General features: G+C 35.1%; 1 protein-coding gene across 3 annotated transcripts in view; it reads left to right on the top strand.

The window, feature by feature from the left end:
• The window catches only part of LOC143349532 (rap1 GTPase-activating protein 1), a 164,248-nt gene that overhangs the window by 84,489 nt on the left and 59,052 nt on the right, over positions 1-20,707 (top strand). For all 3 annotated transcript variants that reach the window (XM_076780868.1, XM_076780870.1, XM_076780869.1), the window contains exons 2-3: positions 14,266-14,371; positions 14,900-14,992. In XM_076780868.1, the coding sequence (XP_076636983.1) occupies positions 14,266-14,371; positions 14,900-14,992 (199 nt within the window). The remainder of the gene's footprint in view (positions 1-14,265; positions 14,372-14,899; positions 14,993-20,707) is intronic.

Genomic DNA, 20,707 nt, shown 5'->3' with positions numbered 1-20,707 from the left:
TTTTTACATAGAAAGGGACGTTTCTTTCATAATTGTGCGTATGTTTCCCTGGCCGCCATGTTTGTTATTTTCTAGTTCGAGCGACGGCCGCCATGTTTGTTACACGCTAGTTCGAGCCACGGCCGCCATGTTCGTGTCCCAATCAAGTCTCATTCATCAAAATAAACATATTTTAACATACAAATCTATTCTTTGGCCACTTTTTATACACACAAAATTAAATAGTCCACGTTGGAAAACTAATTTGGAATTAAATCGAACGTCAGGGATATTTCCTGAAATTCTTGGCCCGTTTTTAAGAGAAGTGTTACCAAGTTTGTGGTAAAGGTCGTTGCGAGGGAGGAGTAATTTTCTGGCATATTTCTTGAGTCGTTGGAATTCGAATACATTAGAAATATAATCGCGCGTCTGGATTCGAAGATCGCGGGGAGCAAAGAACGTATCCGGGGGAACGTTACCGCGTACTGGCCAATATATTTGCATGTTTATTCGAGGAGCAGGCAGTACCTGTACCAGTAAATGCAAAAGAGAAGTAGCGTTCGAGCGAGCCCGGGCGTGTTTTCACAAGCGTTATCGATGTCGAGCGCGTGGGCGTCGCGAAAATTACGCAAGAATCACGCGCAATTTGCAGGGGACAATCGAACCGTTTCTGTTACCCAATGGATCCTTGGCTCACCGTGAACCACTGACCAGGAACATCCTTTAAAAATTTTTGCAATATCAAGTTTCATACCGTGTTTTGGAAATTTGTTCTCATATATTTTAATTCTTTGGTTGTTGAGAATTTTCTGGTTTTATTTACTCTTTATATTAATGGGTCGGTGAACTTTGGAGATATACGCAATTCGAAAATTTTAATAGATCTTTATGAAAATTCTTTATTTAACACAATAGAATTTGTTTTTTTATGTAATTGAAGTATATTGTTGTGTTGGATATGTTTAAAGTTTGAAAAAGAATTAAGAAATTTTGTTTTTCGAAGTATTTATCGATCATTGATGATCGAGAATTGTCTGTGGATCGTCTAAATCAAATAGAAGTATAAAATAGAATTTTTACATATAATTAAAATATATTATTGTGTTAGATGTGTTTAAAGTTTGGAAAAGAATTAATAAATTTTGTTTTTCGAAGTATTTATCGATCATTGATGATCGAGAATTGTCTGTGGATCGTCTAAATCAAATAGAAGTATAAAATAGAATTTTTACATATAATTAAAATATATTATTGTGTTAGATGTGTTTAAAGTTTGGAAAAGAATTAATAAATTTTGTTTTTCGAAGTATTTATCGATCATTGATGATCGAGAATTGTTTGTGGATCGTCTAAATCAAATAGAAGTATAAAATAGAATTTTTACATATAATTAAAATATATTATTGTGTTAGATGTGTTTAAAGTTTGGAAAAGAATTAATAAATTTTGTTTTTCGAAGTATTGATCGTCCATCGTCGATCGAGAATTGTCTGTGGATCGTCTAAATAAAATAGAAGTATAAAATAGAATTTTTACATATAATTAAAATATATTATTGTGTTAGATGTGTTTAAAGTTTGAAAAAGAATTAAGAAATTTTGTTTTTCGAAGTATTGATCGATCATTGATGATCGAGAATTGTCTGTGGATCGTCCAAATAAAATAGAAGTATAAAATAGAATTTTTACATATAATTAAAATATATTATTGTGTTAGATGTGTTTAAAGTTTGGAAAAGAATTAATAAATTTTGTTTTTCGAAGTATTTATCGACCATCGATAATCGAAAATTGCCTGTGGATCGTCTATTAAAATAAAAGTATAAATAAAATAAAAAAATACAAAATATAACTTCCACATATAACTAAAATATATTATCGTATTAAATATACATCATAAATTAGAAATAAAATTAATAAATTTTGTTTTTCGAAGTATTTATCGACCATCGATAATCAAAAATTGTTTGTAGCTGATCCAAATAAAATAAAAGTATAAAATATAATTTTTACATATAATTAAAATATATTATTGTGTTAGATATATTTAAAGTTCGAAAGAGAATTAATAAATTTTATTTTTCGAAGTATTAATCGAATATCATCGATCGAGAATAGCCTGTGGATCGTCCATTAAAATAAAACAGTAAAAAATATAATTTCCACATATAAACAAGTGTAAATTCTGTTCATTTGAAAGTTGTAATGCAGAGTAAAAATAAGGAATTTTTTGGTGGAAGATCCTCTCGATAATAGGGACTTTTGGTTCCATAAATCACGATGGGCAGAGCCTCTGTTGGCGTTGATGCATGGTCGTTTCGATTCATCGATTCACCATGCATCGTAATGAAGTTGTTGGCGATCGATCGAGGGAAAAATAGAGCGATCGTCGTGCTTGGAAAAGTGGAGAGTGTTTCGGTGATTGATCAACGCCGTTGCGTTTCGTAGAAAGCAAATATTTGCGCTCTGAATTGAATCTGGATGAATATCAATCCCCACGCGTTGCAAACACAAGCGCTGGAATTGATTATTTGCTTTATACTCCTCTGCCTCCTTGGTCAAACTTCATTTTATTCATTTCTTATTCGTTTCATCTTGTTTGGATTTTTTTCAAAGTAATTTTCAAACTTTTATATTCTTCCTCGAGCGATTTTTCCCCTTAAAATATCTTTGAGATGCTTCAGCACGTTGATTCAATATTCAAGATATTTAATTAATGTTTAGATTGAAGTAATATTTGACTAATATTTTTTAGAGGACCATACAGTGTTGTAATTTTGTATTATTTTGCTTTTCTATTTTGAAAATATGAAGGACACTTTAAATTTGTTAAATGGACACAGCTCTTTTATCTGAAACAGTTTTTAAAACAATAATTTCTTAATTATTTAAAGTAAAAATGTCACTGTAATATAAATAAACTCAAATCTGCTTTAAAAGCTACTATGTTTGACTCAGTTTGACTCAGATTGACTCAGATTGACTCAGATTGACTCAGATTGACTCAGATCGACTCAGATTGACTCTGATTGACTCTGATTGACTCTGACGCCATCAATTTTAAGTATTTCTCGCCCAAAAAATTCTGAAATATGCCTTCAATATCAACAAATAAACCCTGTAAATTTCACTGTAAAAAGTCTAATAGTTTGCTCGCAAAAAATTCCTGAAGAAAGTCTAGAAAAAAGCACTTCCACGCTATGGGACCCCTTTGAAAGAAATAACGACGCTTCTCGACGCCCCGTTTCCCATAGGAGTCGGATTTCTACGGGAGCTGCACGTGCACTCGTCTCACGAAATAAAAGGACGGGTTCAATTAAACGAGTTAATTTAATAAGCGCTCGTGACGCGACGAGCGGACCGGTTGGACGCTTCTGGAGCGAAAAAAAGGAAAAGGAGAAAAATTAGAGCACGCTAGGTTTAACTTACTAATAGATTTCTAATTTTCGGCGCGTTCTGGAAACAATTGGAGCGGTACGGAATTGCCACAGCCAATGGTTCGTTACGATTCCATAAATCAATCGCGTCGAGAATTTTATCTCGTGAAAGTTATCGCGCCGCCGTTTACGCTTACTAAACATGCATACGCGACGAGTTTATCAGTTTACAGAAAAATCACTCGAATACCAAGGTTCAGACACGTTTCCAGTTTGAATTAAAAACGTTTCGAGCAGAGAGAAATCACTAATTATTAATTATCTTTGCGAATAGTGAATATCGAGAACAGTCTGCTTAATTCTGCTGTAAAATTGTCGAAGAAATCTTTAATTATTTCGAATAATAAATAAAATTCAGTCTAATAAATGAAATTCATTCTGCTGTAAAATTGTCGAAGAAATTTTTAATTATTTCGAATAATAAATAAAATTCAGTCTAATAAATGAAATTCATTCTGCTGTAAAATTGTCGAAGAAATTTTTAATTATTATTGAAGAATAAATGAAATTCAGTCTAATAAGTAAAATTCATTCTGCTGTAAAATTGTCGAAGAAATTTTTAATTATTATTGAAGAATAAATGAAATTCAGTCTAATAAATAAAATTCATTCTGCTGTAAAATTGTCGAAGAAATCTTTAATTATTTCGAATAATAAATGAAATTCAGTCTAATAAATAAAATTCATTCTGCTGTAAAATTGTCGAAGAAATTTTTAATTATTATTGAATAATAAATAAAATTCAGTCTAATAAATGAGATTCATTCTGCTGTAAAATTGTCGAAGAAATATTTAATTATTATTGAAGAATAAATGAAATTCAGTCTAATAAATGAAATTCATTCTGCTGTAAAATTGTCGAAGAAATTTTTAATTATTTCGAATAATAAATAAAATTCATTCTGCTGTAAAATTGTCGAAGAAATTTTTAATTATTTCGAATAATAAATGAAATTCATTCTGCTGTAAAATTGTCGAAGAAATATTTAATTATTATTGAATAATAAATGAAATTCAGTCTAATAAATGAGATTCATTCTGCAGTAAAATTGTCGAAGAAATTTTTAATTATTTTGAATAATAAATGAAATGAACTGTTCCAAGTTTGTGCAAACAACACTAATTATTTAAGAGAAAGAAATTTAAAGAATTCTGAGAATTTTAGATCGAAAGGAGGATTTTTATTGTAAAAATTGAGATGAATATTGGTGCAGAAAATATTGGAACGGAAAAGAAATCGTTTGCTAGGACAGTTTACGATAATTGAATAAAAACATTGTTATGGAATGTAAATATACAGCGATGTTTAACGTCCACGTATGAGTTCTGATGTTAAAAAGTATTAATTAAAAGTACACGGCGAGCAGATGCTCGCAATGCATCGCGTGACCGTGAAATTATTAGTGAGTTTTGTTTAACAGAAGTGAATCGAGAGTAGAAAGTTTGATTACGAAGCGAAACGCGACAGGTGTGCTCTGTACTTAGTTAATTCTCTTATGTTTTTCCACCACTTTTCGCGATTTTATGCTCCTGTTAATTAACGGTACTCGGGCAATTATTTTTCATCTCCTACTTTCCTTTCAAGCACTTTATTAACGATTGTTTAAAAACGATTATTTTTATAGAGGCATATGTGCATCTAAAATTTTAAGTCAATCGGTCGACACCATTTTGAAAAACATACGGGGTGTTCGACCACCCCTGGGAAAAATTTCAATGGGGGATTCTAGAAAATAAAAGAAGCTTCGTTAAAAAGTTATTAACAATTAAATTCAAGAATTTCAAATCGTTCTGGAAAAATTATTTCTGTCTAGGAGGGTTAATTGCAATCATTTTTGGTGAATAGACCTACCCTCGAAATCCTACTCAGTTTCGAGAAAAAAATTCCAGAAGGTGTGAAATTTTTTGATGGAAAAAAAAAATTTCAAATCGTTTTGGAAAAAATATTGTTAGCTGTGGAAGTGAATCACAATCATTTTTGGTGAATAGACACACCCTCGAAATCTTGCGCATTATCGAGAAAAAAATTCTTTACTGGAAATATAATATGTGGCCAGAATAATTACCCTAAAATTTCATGCAAATCTTTAAAATATCATAACTCCTGAACGGATCGACGGATTTTAATGTTTAAAAAAGCAAACGACGCGTATTTTAGTGAAGAATACATAGAAATTGCAAAAATATTCGAAAAGATGGCACTTCAGTCAGTAAAATGAAAAAAAACTCCATAAAAGCAATCCAATTTTCAAATGACCATAACTCCTGTAATACTGAATATATTTCAATAAAATTTTAGGAGGAAGTAGAGCTCATGGGTACCTACAAAAAAGTATTAGACAACTTTTCTATAGGACGTCAAACAAAATTACTAAAAATCAAAAACGAATTCTTAAGAAAAATCGACAGGGGGTAGTTGCCTAAATTTTTCGTCAAAATTAAAAAATTTCAAATCGTTCTAGAAAAATTATTTTCAGCTTCAGGGGTCAATTGCAATCATTTCTTATTATTAGACATACCCCCGAAAACTTACCCAGTTTCGAGAAAAAAATTCGAGAAGGTGTGAAATTTTTCGTAAAAATTAAAAAATTTCAAATTGTTCTGGAAAAATTATATTTAGTTACAGGGGTCAATTGCAATCATTTTTGGTGAATAGACATACCCTCGAATTCCTACCCAATTTCGAGAAAAAAATTCGAGAAGGTGTGAAATTTTTCACCAAAATTAAAAAATTTCAAATCGTTCTAGAAAAATTATTTTCAGCTTCAGGGGTCAATTGCAATCATTTCTTATTATTAGACATACCCCCGAAAACTTACCCAGTTTCGAGAAAAAAATTCCAGAAGGTGTGAAATTTTTCACCAAAATTAAAAAATTTCAAATCGTTTTGGAAAAATTATATTTAGGTACAGGGGTCAATTGCAATCATTTTTGGTGAATAGACATACCCTCGAATTCCTACCCAATTTCGAGAAAAAAATTCGAGAAGGTGTGAAATTTTTCACCAAAATTAAAAAATTTCAAATCGTTCTAGAAAAATTATTTTCAGCTTCAGGGGTCAATTGCAATCATTTCTTATTATTAGACATACCCCCGAAAACTTACCCAGTTTCGAGAAAAAAATTCCAGAAGATGTGAAATTTTTCACCAAAATTAAAAAATTTCAAATCGTTTTGGAAAAATTATATTTAGGTACAGGGGTCAATTGCAATCATTTTTGGTGAATAGACATACCCTCGAATTCCTACCCAATTTCGAGAAAAAAATTCGAGAAGCTGTGAAATTTTTCACCAAAATTAAAAAATTTCAAATCATTCTCGAAAAAATATTTCCAGTTTCAGGGGTCAATTGCAATCATTTTCTATTAATACACATACCCCCGAAATCCTACCCAGTTTCGAGAAAAAAATTCAGAAAGAACAGAACTTTAAACATTAATAACTTTTTAACGAAGCCTCCATGAACAATTTATTATTCTTGATTTTCGTCTTATTGTGGCCTCTAGTTTCCCCAGGGGTAGCCAAACCCCCGATACATTTCACAAATAACATTCTTTTAAAAAAATGCAATTGAAAAATCAATTTTTCCCCCCAAAAAAACTATAAAACTTTTTAAGATTTCGAGAGTGCTGGAAATTTTGATCAAGAACGTATAGAAATAGTTAAACAACACTTTTTTAAGTCAACGTAGTTTGGATAAATTCGCGACCGTAGTGAGGCGTGCCCCAAGTACCCGGTTAACTGTCAAATTGGCAAAAATCATCGCTATTTAGGTCAGCGACTGGGTCTCTTATCCGCGTTGTCACAACCGAGCGGCGGTGGAATTCTTCTTGCAAACGTTAAACCCGGCGCTTGTTACTGAAAACAGAAATTCCTGAAGCTGTATAGTGTGCACAATGTACGGATAATTGAGTCAGATAATATCAACGATAGCTCTCGAGCTAAATCGATGAGTACGAAGCGTAACCGTACCCCGTGTCGCATTCTAACTAGTTTCACCATCCGTCTAACGACTGTTATTATCACTCGTTCTGATTGATGTCGCTCGCAACGAGACCGATCGGTCCGCATCGAAAACGCGATCCCGTTCGTCCATCTCGCATAAACGACGCATCGTAATTCGAAACTAATTGCCAGCAGCTCTTCCCCATCGACAGGAGGCAACCATTATGCACCGATGCGTATCGCGCGTCCGTTACGATCGGTATAATTTCAGAAATTAAGTTATCATCGCGTACAAGAGCGAAATGCTTCTCGTCCGACTGTTCCTTTTCTAAAAACGAGATCTATTTTTCACCAGCGAGTGTCTAGTAATACGTGTTATCGATAGTGTGTTGGTAAGTGTGGAAAAATGGCCTCCAAGAGGTATATGAGGTGATTTTAACGTTTTGAATTAGTTTGAAACAGCTGTAGTGTTGCGTAAATACGTGTGAGTTGACTATGAAAGGGATTGATATTCATTTGTGAATCTGCTGAATGCACGAAAATGGTAATGGACCTGTTTAATAATATAAATATACCTCTAGAATCTTTGATGAATCAATACTAACCTAGTGAAGAAGCTCTATATTTATGATGACCCATGCAAGGCGGATTGCAGCCTAATTTGCTATTATTTAGTTTTTAATTAATAATTGCATTAGCTAAGAGCGATACGATTATTAATTAAACAGCTAAATAATATTGCCCAGGTCTCACCACCCTCCATTAATAAAGACCTTCTGTGACCAACGATCGTTGGTCCAAGAAGAAACAAACGAAAGTGCAATCAATGAAAGATGCACAACGAAGAGAGTTAAAAGAATTTGTCTCCAAATAAAAATAACCTGCCTAAGATAATGATTAACCAAACATCTGCTTAACTATCGTTATATCAAGAAACAATTCTAAATTCGCAGCCATTAGCTCGGTGTCACCCACGAAGAATAACTTTTCTATCGTGGGTGACACCGATTACCAGGTCTCACCACGTGGAGGTTGCTGCGAGTGGAGACCCGAAGGGAGATGGATGGAATCCAAGTTCCATCGATCTCCCTTTTACATCCTTAGAAACTAGATTAGTCGTGCCAAGTAATTATTTTGTTTAAAAGAGGGACGAAGCTAGATCGTGGGTGACGCGACGCGACGCGATACGACGCGATGCACCATGCAATGGTGCGAGGAACGAGAGTCGCGAACCGAATAGCGAGGTCAGAAGGGTCAGCTCGTTGCCTCTTGGCAAGTCCGATCGAAGGGTAAGGGAATCGACGCACCCGACACGGGTTCCCCATTTCCCCCAAGCAGCCTGCTGGGAGCCAAATGGACCCAACTCGGGATGTCTGACAGAGAGAGGGATCCCGAGTCGGGGCTACCGTAGACAGGAACAGTCCCTGATCCCCTCTACGGCCGAAATACCCTTTCCCTTGGATCGTCTCGCTAGAGGACGGCAACTGACCCTTCGGACCAGCTACTCGGCCGATCACTTGCTTTCTACATGGAAGCAGCGGTGATCGGAGGAGGCGGGAGACGAGTGAAAGAGAAGCTACTTGTTAGATAATTACTTGGCAGGACACGCGGCTACACTAAAGACTTAAGTCTAAATACCAAGTAATTATTTTGTTTAAAAAGGGATGAAGCTAAATTGTTGGAGACGCGACGCGACGCGATGCTGAACCGTGCAGCAGATCTTCGGATCGAATCCACACTGCCCTTGGTAGATTGATTTCTATTTCTAGAAATCGATCTATCATTGGCAGGCGACTAGATCTTTCGGACAAACTGGACGGCCGATCACATGTTTCGTTCCGCGAAACAGTGGTGACCGAAGCAAGTAACGAGAAAACGAGTCGAGAGAAGCTACTTGTTAAATAATTACTTGGCAATATTGGGAGACGCATACACTAGAGACTTAAAATTAACGTCGAAGCTCAAGTCTAGTCAACTTGAAGCTAAAATTCGGACGCTAGAAGGAAACAAGGTTCCTTGGATGTTAGTTCTACCAAGCAATTATGTGGTTAAAAAGAGGGATGAAGCTAAATCGTGGGTGACGCGACGCGACGCGATGCTGAACCGTGCAGCTGATCCGAGGATCGAACCTACTGCCCTTGCTAACTCGATCTCAACAAGAAAACAGAGAACTGCAACCCCGAATCGAGGTCTCCATTTCTCCAACGCAACCCGCCGGGAGCCCGAAGGACCCGACTTAGGCTGTCTGACAAAGAGAGAGTACCTGAGACAGGGTCGACTTCCGCTGGAAGGTATGCGTTTCCGCAGGATACGGAAACTCCACACTTTCCAGCGAAGTGCCGTTTTCCCTCAACCAAGCTTACCAAGGGAAGGCGATTAGATCTGTAGGACCAGATACACGGCCGATCACATGTTTCAATCGATGAAACAGCGGTGACCGAAGCGAAGAACGAGGGAACGAGAAAACGAGAAGCTACTTGTTTAATAATTGCTTGGTAGGACGCGGAAATATGTACAATAAAGAAATCTTCGACGTTAATTTTAAGATTCGCGACGAAGCTTATATCTAATCGACTTAGAATTAAGTGTCCCTCGGCGGTTGTGGTGTTTTCCATCGATGTCCTTGCTAATAATCTGAAACTAAAATTGATAACCATATTAGTGACATACGAAAGGAAAGGAAATTTGGATGGAATAATTTGTCGTGCTGATGTACCGAAGAGTGAGAATCTATGAGATTCTCGATGTTAAATCTACCTAAGGAAATTAAACCTACCTAACAAAATTTACACATAATACAAACAAAGTATTCTACCTATACTTGAAGAAGAGAAGAGATAATGTCGAAGTAAAATAGCAAGCAATTACGAAAATTATCTGAAGACCCATACCAACGAAGACGACCAGAAACAAAGATTGACCAGAATTGAAAATCCAACGATGAAATAATAAACGAAGAGTGAAAATATCAGAGAATTAGATAAAATTGATGAAATAGTACGAAACAAAAATTGTACATGGGTCAACACAATCATGTCAATTCAGAAAATAAGACAGAAGTAGAAATAGAGGAACATAATAATCAGATAAAACCGGACAATCAAGGAACATTAAATTATGACCAAACAAATAAAATAAACTGGTCAGTTTTGTGATAATAATATAAATAAGTAAATTGGGCTTACTACTTGTTGAGCATTAGTTACCATTACCAAGGAAGCAGCACCGGAGGTCCAACTGTAACATAAGAAACGATTCGTAATTTAGCAAAACCGATAGACAGTTCCATAACGTTCAATTGGTATCGAACGACAAAATAGAAGTGGGGAGAGCAATTTTAAATAGCTCTTACCAGTGGTCATCACGGTCCGGCACTGGTCAGTAGTGGTCAGTAGTGGTCAGTAGTCGGATCTCCACTGGTCAGCACTGGTCAGTAGTGGTCAGTTCTGGTCAGTCCTGGTCAGTCCTGGTCACTCCTGGTCAGTCCTGGTCACTCCTGGTCTCCCAGTGGTCAGCACTCCACGAATGGCCTGGCTTTGGCCCGCGAGACCCGGTCCCCCTGGATGCTCCAGGGGTACTGAAGAACTTGTCCAGCGGTAGTCTTCATGTGGGGAAGTCGAAGAGTGGGGAGACAGTGTCAACGTGAAGAGTTAAGAACCGCTTGGTCTAGAGAACAATACCATTTCGATTGGTCCCATCTCTTGACCATTTCTGGATCTTCACTGGACCGCTGACCTTGATGTCCACCTCACTGTTGACCACCAGTGACCATAAGCTAGCCATCAATCGACCCATTAAAACCATTACGAAGATTAAAGCCTTCTTACGAGGATCCCCTTACGATTTGATGCATGATCTTTTTAACATTTTGTTCCACTTTGGAAGTGTATCTCATGTTATAAGACACTCATGGTACAGCGATAGCGTTCATCCCACTAACTAATGGGTTGGAAAATAAAAATGCCTGGGCAGTTGAGACTGAAAATCGTATGCAGATTGACACAAATCGGATCTCAGCTGTTTCGAAAGCAAGAAAGAAAGACACATTCGCCTTCATCTCTTGTGTTCATTTCTAAATTTGTTGGTAACGTTGCCAGTGACACGAAAATGGTAAAACGAGCTGAAAAAATACATTAATCGAAAGGTCTACTCGTATACCTTGTCTGTGCTCCAAGATTAACAGGTAATTCGGCTTTTTTTTACCTACGATTAAACAGCGAAAAAATGTCGATAAATTACCGGTAAACGAAAACGTCGGTAAGTTCGCTTCTAAGTGGTAACCTAGACCTAACGCCCAATTGAATTGCAACGATTCTTTTAAACGTTTCTCGGTGGTTTTAAGGGGGGAATAAAAGTAGAAAAGAAGGGAGTGTGGCTGAGACACCTTGCTCGCTACAAAGGACGCGAGAAAGTATTTCTATCGCGGTGAAATAACTACCGGGGCGTTTACTTTTCCCGCAGTTTTTTCTGGAATCGTTTGGATTGCGAGTGTCGGGCCAGCTATGGACTCGTGACTCGGTCCTTTATGGCGCTCGACGAAGAGGAATGCGCGATTATCGACAGATACGACGATAAATGCCAGTCGCAGAAAGATTGCAGTTCGGTTTAGAAGCCCGCCGATTTGCCTTGTCGAGGCAGACTGGTCGGTGTCCGCTTTCTCGTTCGTTCGACCTTCTTTCGCAATCGTCGATCGACCAGCAATGCATTCGCGTTGTTATCCAGTCTATAGATCCTCCATTTGAGATCTCGTAACGTTTCCCTGTTAAACGAAACTTTGCTAAATACGACGCTCGTCATCTTAGTTTTCTAAGCTCATCTTTTTAATCGGTCATATTAGCTCTATAGAAACGATTATTAATTCAATGATCCATTGAATTTATTTGTGACATAATTTATTGATCATCGATAAACACGTAATGTGTGTGTTCATTTCTATTAGATTATTACCAAGTTATCATATACGTCATGTCCGCCATGTTTGTTATTTTCTAGTTCGAGCAGCGACCGCTACGTTTGTTACGCGCCAGTCGAGCCACGGCAGCCATGTTTGTTATTCGCTGATTCCAGTCGCGCGACGTCTCTGTTCGATGATACAAGGGAATACGTAGTTGTTCGAGGCGTTGAAATTATTAAAATTGGTTAGAAAGATTCTTGTTCGATTCGTATTAAACTTCCGTAAAGCTAAAGGCAGATTTCTTTCGTAACTCTGTGTGTATTTCTCCGTTGTGCTGTGTTGGCTAACCTCGCCAATCACTCATACTTATTTCACTGATAATTGTGTGTATATTCAGTGTGTTATTTCTAAATGATAAAGTGTGATCGATCCAAGCAGAGCCAGGAAGTAATTACCAGCCAATTGAAGGTAAAATAATGAAATCGTATTACTGTGATTCATTTGGTACGCGTATATAAGGTGTTCGACCAACCCTGAATATCAATTTGTTGATGAAAGTTAAAAGTTATTAACCTGTAAAGTTCCGTCCTTTCTGAATTTTTTTCTCGAAAATGCGTAGAATTTCAGGGGTATGTCTAATGACCAAAAATAATCATAATCGACCCCTGCAATAGAAAATAATTTTTCCAAAACGATTTGATACTTTTCTTTTTCGTCAAAAAAAGGCGCCAATTAGATTTTTAGTAAAGAATTTTTTTCTCGAAAGGGGGTAAGATTTCGAGGGTATGTCTAATGACCAAAAATAATAATAATCGAACCCTGCAACAGAAAATAATTTTTCCAAAACGATTTGAAACTTTTTTTTTTCGTCGAAAAAAGGCGCCAAATTAGATTTTCAGTAATGAATTTTTTTCTCGAAAATGCGTAGGATTTCGGGGGTGTGTCTAATGACCAAAAATAATCATAATCGACCCCTACAACAGAAAATAATTTTTCCAAAACGATTTGAAATTTTTATTTTCTGTCGAAAAATTTCACACCTTTTCGAATTTTTTTCTCGAAACTGAGTACGATTTCGGGGGTATGTCTAATGACCAAAAATAATAGTAATCGAACCCTGCAACAGAAAATATTTTTTCCAAAACGATTTGAAACTTTTTTTTTTTGTCGAAAAAAGGCGCCAAATTAGATTTTCAGTAATGAATTTTTTTCTCGAAAATGCGTAGGATTTCGGGGGTGTGTCTAATGACCAAAAATAATCATAATCGACCCCTGCAACAGAAAATAATTTTTCCAAAACGATTTGAAATTTTTATTTTCCCGTCGAAAAATTTCACACCTTTTCGAATTTTTTTCTCGAAACTGAGTACGATTTCGGGGGTATGTCTAATGACCAAAAATAATCATAATCGACCCCTGAAACTGAAAATAATTTTTCCAAAACGATTTGAAATTTTTGAATTTAATTGTTAATAACTTTTTAATGAAGCCTCGATCGATCATAATCGAATAATCGACCAGTTGGATGAGTTGCACAAATCTGAATTGTACAATGGGGGTCGTTATTTCTGGTAATTTTATAAAAGGATGTCGAATAAAAATCTTTTTTTTTTTTATTAAGAATAATTGTTTAAATATTCTAATTTATTTACACGCATTGCTGGGAGTATGAATTACTCCTCTTTTGAAATTCAAATCAAAGCTCAATTTGCTTCTGCGTCTGAAATGAAATTAAAACGGTAGGAATAGATCCCGTGTCGGTTCCGTGTTTGTTAATTAAGTTTAGCACTTCGTCACGCACTGCAGTTTCCAGTCAAACGTAATTTTATTTTCAAACATTCTTAACACGCCACGGGAATCGCGTTATCACTTACGATGTTACTTTCCAATTTGTTGGCTGTTCTATTACGTCGTGTTTTTAATATTTTCAATCTCGAAGAACGATAAAAATGCACTAGAATACTTACGATTATCTAGGACATTATCCAACGAATGTTTTTTTATTTTTTCAGGCGTCAGCAACTCGAACAGTCCGTCTACTGCGAATCTGAATCCCGTCGTAATGCAGTCGAAGACGAAAGGCAAGACGTTCAGGGTGCCAACTCGGAAAAAATAAAAGTAAGTACCCTCCATTGTTATCGTTACTGGGTATCGTAAATTCACCGATAATTTACCGACGTTTTTTAACTCGATTGTCGGTAAAAAAGAAACGAATCGTCGGTACGTCTTTGAAGCTGTTTTTTATCGACCAATAAACTGATTTATCGACGTTTTTTAATTCTATTGTCGGTAAAAAAGAAACGAATCGTCAGTACATCTTTGAAGCTGTTTTTTATCGACCAATAAACTGATTTACCGACGTTTTTTAACTCGATTGTCGGTAAAAAAGAAACGAATCGTCGGTACGTCTTTGAAGCTGTTTTTTATCGACCGTTAGACTGATTTACCGACGTTACAATGGCTAATCGGTAAAAAAACATCGACGAGGCTCGTTCGAGAGGAAGATAAATGTGATTAAATTTCATGTAGTCCTTCAAGCTGTGACAATCCGGTCTCAATCGAATCTTAACCCGTGGAACATTAATAATTCTTGTTGAGTAGAGCATAAGTCGAGTAACGAATTAATACCGCGTTCTCCTGTTGCAGAGTACCACGCAAGATTTATTCGAATTACTCGAGAGAGTGCAGAGTTCGCGTCTCGATGATCAACGATGCGTCCTGCCGCCATACTTCTCCCAGGTAAGACATACATTATTCCGATATTCTGACGTTCGTTTTTCGGTAGCTGTGCTTTCGAAAAAAAAATTTTAAACAACACAAACTACAGAATTATATAATTTTATTACATTTCACAAACTAAATTATTGTCAAAATTATTATTAATGCGTGAACATATAAATTTATCCAATTTATCGGTAAGATTCGTGGAATTAAAAAATATATTTTTCCATTAAAAGTAAACGTTAAATACTATAATTTGGCTTGAGAGTTAGGGCGATACTGGCACCCGTATGTGTCTCAGATATAATTTTCGATGTTGGTCGTAAAAATTAACCACAATTTATTTCTCCGTTCCAAATTGTCTCCGAGCAACTTAATTTTCGTGGAACTTTCGACTCTATTGAATCGATGAGATAGTCTTCTGGTTTTTGGGGGATGAAAAAAAGCACTTAAAAATTTCTTTTTTAAACTGTGGGACTTTCTGTCTTTATAATAATTTTTCACAGATGTGCTCAATGTCTACGATAAAAATATCGAATGCATCCCATCGTTTTTCTGTCGCTTCATCTGGTGTCCCAGTGCGACATTTGTAGAGACACATGTTGGACACATGCGAGGACACCGTGAGAAACTTAGATTCGCAAATGTGTCTCCGGTTTGAGATTTAGTATCGTCGATAAATTAGTTTGAGATTATATACATCATTTAATAAACTTAGTCTGATGCTTGTTTATTGTAATTAACAAAAATGTATTAATTTAGGGAACGATTGCACTACGACATCTGTGGCAAAACGCCTAAGTTCGTCGAGCAATAGTTAGCTGTCCTCGACGCTAGGTGGCGGACAAAATGTGTCTGTGACGCCATCGACGACGAAACGCCCAAGCTGGTAGTTCGTTATCTCTGACGCTAAGTGACGGACAAAATGTATCTGTGGCGCCATCGACGACAAAACGCCCAAGCTGGTAGTTAGCTATCTCTGACGCTAGGTGACGGACAAAATGTGTCTGTGTCGCCATCGACGACGAAACGCCCAAGCTGGTAGTTCGTTATCTCTGACGCTCGACGGAGCCACATCTCATTTCTCAACAAACTTGGGCGTTTTGCCGTAGATGGCAGCGCAAACAACTCATAAATTAGCGCATTTTTTAAATTATAAAAGCAAGCTTTAGACTAAGTTTATGAAGCTCAAGAATTAATTTATATTATGCATACTGGGGAATTTTGTGCCTAATAAACACATCATTTTCCAGAGCACTATACGAGCTACTGGTACATCTTGTTTTCACCAATACTACGGACTCGATCTACTTACACAATTATTCTTCTCGTAGATCTTAGACTTTCACGCATTAATAGTGTCCCAGATTCATTATTAATTGTTTTTATTAAAAACTGTAGACACGTAATTTCAAGTGAAATTCAAATAGGAATCGATTTGCTCTCGTTGACTACGTTATCGATGTTGTAATACAGGAAGGGAATTATAATGCGTACACGTGTCGCGCGGTACATTTTTATTTCGACGAGCACACGTGTGCGGCCACCGGATGAAAAAGCTGGAAATGCAGGTCGTCGTTATTGGTGAAACGAGGCGCATATGCGATCCTCAGGATGTAAGGGGGAGGTGCACGCTTCCGGTCGGGCAGGTAAGCGCGCCGGAAGTGACGGTTGAACCGTCACGATCGACCGCGATGGCGCGACTTTAACCAAACCGACGGGAAGATTTTCTGATTTCTGGCCTTGCTCGTTGCCCGTGAAGATCGTAGATTCGACTTTGGCGACGTACGCGGCACACAACAGGTTATTCTAACCCCCGCGTTCGCGTGGGAATGACCCCGGGGAATGGCTCGAAACACTAGTCGAAATTATCTTTGTTACTCCACGTCCTTACGATATTTAGAACAATTATTGTTTTTCTAGAATACGTTCAACATAACCTTTAAATTATTCGTGATATAATCGTTCACTTTTATTTGATTGTTATTGTAGAATATGTTCAACATAACCTTTAAATTATTCGAGATATAATCGTTCATTTTTATTAGATTGTTTCTCGATAATATATTCAATATAACCTTTAAATTATTCGAGATATAATCGTTCATTTTTATTAGATTGTTATTGTAGAATATGTTCAACATAACCTTTAAATTATTCGTGATATAATCGTTCACTTTTATTAGATTATTATTCTACAATATATTCAATATAATCTTTAAATTATTCGTGATATAATATTACATTTCTATTAGATTGTTATTCTACAATATATTCAAGATAACCTTTAAATTATTCGAGATATAATCGTTCATTTTTATTAGATTATTATTCTAGAATATATTCAACATAACCTTTAAATTATTCGTGATATAATCGTTCACTTCTAGTAGATTGTTACTCGACAATATATTCAATATAACTTTTAAATTATTCAAGATATAATCGTTCATTTTTATTAGATTATTATTCTAGAATATATTCAACATAACCTTTAAATTATTCGTGATATAATCGTTCATTTTTATTAGATTATTATTCTAGAATATATTCAACATAACCTTTAAATTATTCGTGATATAATCATTCACTTCTAGTAGATTGTTACTCGACAATATATTCAATATAACTTTTAAATTATTCAAGATATAATCGTTCATTTTTATTAGATTATTATTCTAGAATATATTCAACATAACCTTTAAATTATTCGTGATATAATCGTTCACTTCTAGTAGATTGTTACTCGACAATATATTTAACATAACCTTTAAATTATTCGTGATATAATAGTTCATTTTTATTAGATTGTTATTGTAGAATATATTCGACATAACCTTTAAATTATTGAAGATATAATCGGTCACTTTTATTAGATTATTATTGTACAATATATTCAACATAACCTCTAAATTATTGAAGATATAATCGGTCACTTTTATTAGATTATTATTGTACAATATATTTAACATAACCTTTAAATTATTCGAGATATAATCATTCATTTTTATTAGATTGTTATTCTACAATATATTCAACATAACCTTTAAATTATTAGTGTCGTAATCACTTCTATTAAATTATTATTCTACTATATATTCAACATAACCTTAAAATTACTCGTAACATAATCAATCACGTAATTCATGTCACATGTTCATTTCTATTAAATTATGATTCTACAATATATTCAACATAACCTTTAAATTATTCGTGTCGTAATCACTTCTATTAAATTATTATTCTACTATATATTCAACATAACCTTAAAATTACTTGTAACATAATCAATCACGTAATTCATGTTACATGTTCATTTCTATTAAATTATGATTCTACAATATATTCAACATAACCTTAAAATTACTCGTAACATAATCAATCACGTAATTCATATTACATGTTCATTTCTATTAAATTATGATTCTACAATATATTCAACATAACCTTTAAATTATTAGTGTCGTAATCACTTTTATTAAATTGTTATTCTACAATATATTCAACATAACCTTAAAATTACTCGTGACATAATCAATCACGTAATTCATGTCACATGTTCATTTCTATTAAATTACGATTCTACAATATATTCAACATAACCTTTAGCTAATACCTAACCCAGACCTAAAATTAATTATAAAACTTATTCGATAAATTTTCATAAACAGAGAGGCACAATTTGCTGTGCTTTCGTTATTTAATTTATCCAAACAGAGACAACCAGAACTTAACAGAAATTGACAAACAGAATAATTAATTGTTACATTAATAATAATTGTGCATTTAATTGCATTCCCGCTATGATATCAATTGTTTACGCGTGCACGTGTATAATATTCATAGCGTTTCTCGTCGTGCTGAGGAATCGTTGGGAATGTTCCAACATTTATTGCAGTCGGATAAAGAGAAAGTAAACAGTAAACGTTTGGTCGAAACATTCCCAGAGAAAATGTTCGTGCATCGACAAGATACGTTACGATGCCACACGTTGCTTCTCGCCGATAGCAATTCAAACGCAACTGCCTGTTATCTCCGATTTCAACTGCGTGCTCTACATAAAACAGAGAAAAAAACAAAATTGGATATCGATATCCATTCATTCTGGCCGATGAAACTTTCATTCACTCGCGAGGTCTCCTCAAAAACCACCGGGTTCTATTATCGCAATTATTGTTACTACAAAATAAGCGACACAACGCGAGTATGGTTGTCAACCGGTTATTTCCGATGGGAAACTTGGAAGGAGAAACTCTTGGACCCTCAACAAACTATATTCGCTAGACGCTCGTTGCTCTTTGACTTTTAAAATAGTTGTCAGCGATGGAATCAAGCACCTTACAAGCAGATTCAAATATATAAAACACCATGATTTATCGTCAAAGTTCGTTTATTCCACAAAGATATGTTACATGTGAAAATCTTACGAATACTGCAGTATCGACATTAGGTATTGCAAATTTGCCGATAACTTATCGACGTTTCTTGATCGAATTGTCGGTAAAAAAGATGTGAATTGTCGGTAAATGTTGGAATTGTCGGTAAAAGTTGTTTTTTATCGACCGATAAACTGTGTTACCGATATTACAGTCGCAATTTTCTTGCAGCTGCTTGGTTTCCACTAGCTGAACCTGTTTTAAACAAAAAGTATGGAGAATTTAGGACAAGATTAGAATTTTTGGAGACGTTTGAAGAAATCCAGGTGGAGGAGGGGGCCAGGAGGGAACGAAAGAAAGAGAAACGCATCGCGAGACACTCGTAGTCGAGGAGCATCGTCGTTTTCGGGCGCAGGAAGTTGGGTAAAATAATGAAAGAGGTGGACACAAAGGAATGGGAAGCCTCGGTACCTACCAGCAGCGAAATAAGTCGACCACGAAATGACATCCGCTCGCCTGCTAGCCTTCCTGCGCCATGACAGCCTGTTTCCTCTTGGTTTCACCTTCCTCCACCTGTCGTTACCTTCAAACACGAAAGAATTCTTCTTCCAGTCCAGGTTAACGGAAGCCAGCGGTCAGACCATGTGATCTCCCTTTTTGCCCTGTGGGACTTTGTTTTCGTTTATGCAAATCGCCTTCGGTTCGACCAACAACACCAATGGCGTCCTCTTTTTCAAGTCACTATAACAAAAAAACTATATTATTATTCCTAAATTAAATTTTGTAAATTAAAAGTGATTTTCAATATTTTTTAAAAAATTTTATTCACGACTTGGTAATCAAATGGTTATTTACAAAATTGACAAATTTACATGTCCAACTTTATTAATTACCAATTTTGTAAATTAACAATAATTTTCAATATTTTTTAAAACGTTTTATTCATGACTTGGTAATTAAATGGTTATTTACAAAATTGACAAATTTACACGTTCAGCTTTATTAATTACCAATTTTGTAAATTAACTATAATTTTCAACATTTTTTAAAACATAGCAATTTATACGACCAACTTTATTAATTACCAATTTTATAAATTAAAAATGATTTTCAATATTTTTTAAAACATTTTATTCACACCTTGATAATTAAATAACCATTTGGTTATTTACAAAATTGACAAATTTACATGTCCAACTTTGTTAATTACCAATTTTATAAATTAACAATAATTTTCAATATTTTTAAAAACATTTTATTCCCACCTTGATAATTAAATGATAATTTGCTATGATTAATGATAAATTGCTGTGTTTTAAAAAATATTGAAAATCATTTTTAATTTATAAAATTGGTA

This window comes from Colletes latitarsis, chromosome 13, assembly GCF_051014445.1.
Source record: "Colletes latitarsis isolate SP2378_abdomen chromosome 13, iyColLati1, whole genome shotgun sequence".
In the NCBI taxonomy this organism is placed as follows: domain Eukaryota; kingdom Metazoa; phylum Arthropoda; class Insecta; order Hymenoptera; family Colletidae; genus Colletes; species Colletes latitarsis.
Note: the sequence above shows the minus strand (reverse complement) of the source record. Positions and strands in the feature narration are given on the sequence as shown.